This window comes from Myotis davidii, unplaced genomic scaffold (genome assembly GCF_000327345.1).
Source record: "Myotis davidii unplaced genomic scaffold, ASM32734v1 scaffold116, whole genome shotgun sequence".
In the NCBI taxonomy this organism is placed as follows: domain Eukaryota; kingdom Metazoa; phylum Chordata; class Mammalia; order Chiroptera; family Vespertilionidae; genus Myotis; species Myotis davidii.
In genome coordinates this window covers 1,216,011-1,220,769 of record NW_006290632.1, presented here as the reverse complement: position 1 = coordinate 1,220,769, position 4,759 = coordinate 1,216,011, and the positions used below count along the sequence as shown (strand labels likewise).

The 4,759-nt window shown below is 34.7% G+C and overlaps 1 protein-coding gene across 1 annotated transcript in view; it reads right to left on the bottom strand.

Moving 5' to 3' along the window:
• The window catches only part of NPAS3 (neuronal PAS domain protein 3), an 815,671-nt gene that overhangs the window by 804,575 nt on the left and 6,337 nt on the right, over positions 1–4,759 (bottom strand). The window contains exon 2 of the mRNA XM_015563843.1: positions 2,371–2,460. Coding sequence (XP_015419329.1) covers positions 2,371–2,460 — 90 coding nt within the window. The remainder of the gene's footprint in view (positions 1–2,370; positions 2,461–4,759) is intronic.

Here is a 4,759-nt window from a genome sequence, read left to right as displayed (position 1 = left end):
AGATGACACAACTGTAAACCTACTTTTGTCCCACCCTATAGGTGTAAATCACTAAACAGTTCCAAATGCATAAGCTAAGATTCACCCAAATTCTACTCCCTGATATTAGGGCCTCTGGCTTCCATCTGATTTCTTACAGCTCTTGTCCTGGGTAGAAGGCCAACAACATTCACAACGGGGATATGAGTTTTAGGGGGTGATTGTCACATTTCAAGTGTTTTACTGATTACCAAGCAATTTACTGTTACTGATTAACCTTGCACATTCAAGAAATAGTTTAGACAACAGAAGTTTTTGACTTATTAGAATTATTAAAGTATCAGTAGAAAGATAATACATTGTAAGAGTGACAGGAATTGTTTTAACTAATAACCACTTTACCATTTCTCAGGCTAATTTTATTCTACATTTAACTTCAACTTTCACCTACATGCTAATGACTCCCAAATCTCTATCCTCGGCTTTCATCTCAATCTCAAACCTAAGGTCTGTATATTCATCTGTCTACTGGACATTTCTATTTGGAACTTCTACTTGATCTTTTTAAAATATAAGCCATTACCTTTCCTCACTAACTGGCTCTTAGATTCCCTTCTGGACTTACCTCAGCCCCACACCTTATCCTAGGTCCACATCCAGAACCGGTCCTTTATTCTTCCCTTCTCCATCCTCCATTTGCAAACAAACAGTCAAAAGGCCCCTTTGCATTGGGCTCCTGTACATTGGTGCAAAGTCACTTCTCCTTTCACTGTGCCCTATTTTTAGTTTAGGTAGGTTACCTCATATGAATCACTGCAATCTCCTCTTCCAAGTTCTCCTGGCTTAGACTCACCGTCCTTCACTCCATCAATCGCACTGTCAGAAACGGGCTTTCTAAATGCAAGTGTGATTACTAGTAGCTCGCTTGCTGTCCTGAAAAGTTTCTCCAGCATCACAGCTTGGCATACAAAGTGTATCTGCATCTGGCCCTGCCTACCTCTGCAGCTTTACCCATAGCCATTCTCCCATATCAGTCCTTTGCTTATCACTGCCTACACCACTTGTGGCTTCCACACTCTGCATGTGCCTACATGCCTTCTCATGGCTGTGTTCTCTCTCCCAATGGCCTTGCTTCTCCCCTGGCTGGCTTGTGTGTATTTTTCCAGACTTACCTAGTTCTTGACTTTCACTTGACCAGCATCGAAAACAGAGCACATCTTGCATCTACTATAAAATTTCTTCTAGTAAAGCTTTTGTTCTTGATTATTTTATTGTTGAATTGTGACCTCTAATTAAGAATATGTTTTACATTTTAGAATTCTAATTCTAAAAACTGTTGTAAAGCAAAAGCCAATGAGTATGGACAGGGCAGTGGTTCCGTGTTAGTATCCTGACTGTCAGGTCCTCTCTATCTACACCTCAGGAAAGACTCATAAGAGGATGAAGACCAACCATACCTATAGGCTGTGAATATCCATACCAAACAAATGTTCCTGCTCATGGTAGGATACATACCATATCTGCAGGTTTTGTTGACATCTAGCATACATGAGGCTGGTTCAACCAACCCAGCCCAGTTTCCCTCTTGCATAGACTAAAGCAGTGATGGCGAACCTATGACACGCGAACTCATTGTTTTGGTTGATTTTTCTTTGTTAAATGGCATTTAAATATATAAAATAAATATCAAAAATATACATCTTTGTTTTACTGTGGTTGCAAATATCAAAAAATATCTATATGTGACACGGCACCAGAGTTAAGTTAGGGTTTTTCAAAATGCTGACACGTTACCAACTGTGCAGATTCTGTTAAGTAATGGACAAAGCAAATGGCAACAAAGACAGAAGACTCAACTTCAATTTAACTGTCCTGGAAGGTACATAGTAATTAGCTGCAAAGCTCTGAAATCTTAGCTAGCATGTTAAGTCTGCTACATGACAGTATAATTTGACTTCTTAAAGGATTATGCAAATTACAACTCATCATTCCATTACAGGAATGAAAAAAAGTGACAGCTAATTTATACATAACACACCTTTCAAATCCCTAAGATGCACAGCACCTGTGCAATGTATTTTGCTGAGATTTTCTTGCATATAAGTATTTGTTTATTGCAATAAAAAAAGCTTACCTAAGAGCTTTAATATAGTCATTTTTTAAAAAAAAAAACTCTTAGACCAGAATTTCAAAAGCATTCACATTTTTTTTCTGTCTTGATTTCAGAGACACATTTTTTGGTTGTTTTTATTCTATTTGGTTTTGGTTTTTCCACCCCCCACTAAATTAGAAAAATATAAGGTTTCAATACAAGGATATTTTTTTAATAGCTGGCAACCACAAGCACTGATGCACGAGTCAGAAGGAAGACTCACAAAGATTTCAACATACTTCTGGTAGGTAGATTCACAGTAGATTCCGTCATATCTGTAGATTTTCCTACATTCAGATTGGTTGGGCAGAGGATGCTGGGCAGTTATTCTGTAGAGGCATCAAAAACAGATACACATGACTAAAGGTTCTCTACAGTCAACTGGAATGCAGGATAACAAGTATGTTGAAATTTAATATATAGTTTTCTTTTTATGCTTTTCAGCTATATACATAACTGCAATGTGCACATACATTTTAGAACATTAACTTCCACTTTTAGGAAACTTCAGCAGAGAAAACTTTTCAGTTCTTCATCAGAACAAAAACAATTTTTTAACCTCAGAGTCATAAAAGTGGAAGAAAATAAAGACATAAGGTCTAAAGCGTAACCCACTCTACAATTCCCATGATTAAAGGAAATGCCCAAAACAAATGTCATTAGTGTTTTCTTGTTGTTACAGGATTGTCATTAACTTAATCATGCATTATCACTGTAGGCAACTGTAAATTAGCCATAGAACCTTACTAAAGTTAATATATTTTTCAGATTTACTCAAGTTATATAGTTTGTATGCTACTGACTTCTAAAAGGATATTATACAGCTTACAGAACTGAACCCAATTAGGGATGAAAACACAAGCCACAAGCGAGACCGTCAGGAGCAAGGGTTAGTTAGATGTTAACAGGCACCTGAGATGAGCTGATTACAGTGGCTCCAGGTTTCTTGGCAGTTAAGCAAAAGGGGGGAAAAGCTTATACATACAATTTTCATCTGTATTACTTAAGCACATAAATTCATCGGAGGCTCCCCACTATAGACAAAAATGCTGAGAGTTTTCTGACCATTTTCTTCAAATCTCTGTAAAAAATCAATAAAATATATTAGAAAACAAAAAGACTTCAGCATTCATGTAGGGAGGTTTTCCCAATCACCCTTAATGGGGCCTATTTGCATTCTTCAGAATCTGTTTCGAAATGGTTGGAAACTTACCTTACTTCCTATCAATGCTTTATTTTATGTTTTTCATCTTATTTTGAAAACAGTCATGTGTCTAAGGCTCATTAGAAACACAGAGTGGGGCAAAAGCAGGTTTACAGCTGTTTGTAAGGGATTCGGGAGAAAAAAAAAAAGTATTTAAGAAATCTATCATGTATTTTAGAGGAAGTTAATGTAATGTAACCAATATATAATAGCAATAAGAGTACCAAGATAGTACCACTTTATCACAAAGGGTAATATAATACCTAAATATTTAACATATAAATGTATTTAATAATTTCTTAATTATTAGTTAAAACATAATGGGTTCTTGTTATTTTGTAAGAACTCAGATGACTGTGTTCAATTTCTTGGGAGTAGAATAGTAAGTTACTTAATATTTCATATGGCCCAATATTTTTAATGACAATACTTCTAAATATTTAAGCTCTACTTTTGAGCTTTATTTAGATGTATTCCTAAGATTTTATTTAAATACATTTCTGTTCCATTCAGCCTGGCCCCAAATCTCTTATTAAAATTTAGTGGGCCAACGATTTTATATATAATTAACCATTTACCCTTTGTTTAAAATGATTTCCTAGGCCTTTGTTAATTAGTGCATTCAATTTAATAAATACTCATCTTCATTAACTATCACTGTATTTCAAAGGTTTACATTAACCCACATGGTATTTATACAGAAAAGCAAGAAATATAAAAAAATCTTGATATGAAGAGCAGTTTTAAAAGATTCAGTAATAGCCTAAATTAATTTTAGCCATTTCATGTGGTAAATCAGATTCTGAAAAGTTGTTTTAAGCAGGTAATGTTCCTAGTAGCAACAGCTAATATAAATTACAGATTTTTAAAAAGAGTTGATTTGGCCTAATACCACACTAAGAAACACTATATTTCTGTTCAGTGTCACTTTATGCTTTAAAATTGACTTCTTATATTTTGATTTGTATTAAAAATTAATGTGCTTAAAAAGCATTTAATTAAAAACAATTTGGAGTGGTCAAAGAACAACCAATTTTACTGGTTCTCAATATGATTTTGAAACAAACTAACTTAGCCAGAAAAGGTAGAGAGGGAAAAATAAATATCGGGGGGAACATTTTGTAAAGTATATGATTGTCTAACCATTACACTGTACACTGAAACTAAAACAAATTAATATTGAATGTAAACTGCAATTGAAAAAAGTAAACTTTGAATTAAAAAAGTATAGTCATACAAGGACTTGAAAATCTGAATCAATATCTAAAAGTGATTAGTGCTTAACTGAAATTCAGAACTAAAAGGGGGGGGCGGGTGGACCAAAACACCAAAAACCTTTTCTTCCATGACAGCAAAGGTTGTAACGAAATTTTCATTTACATTCAATGTACCATGGAGGAAACTGTCAGGTTGAAAAAAAAGAC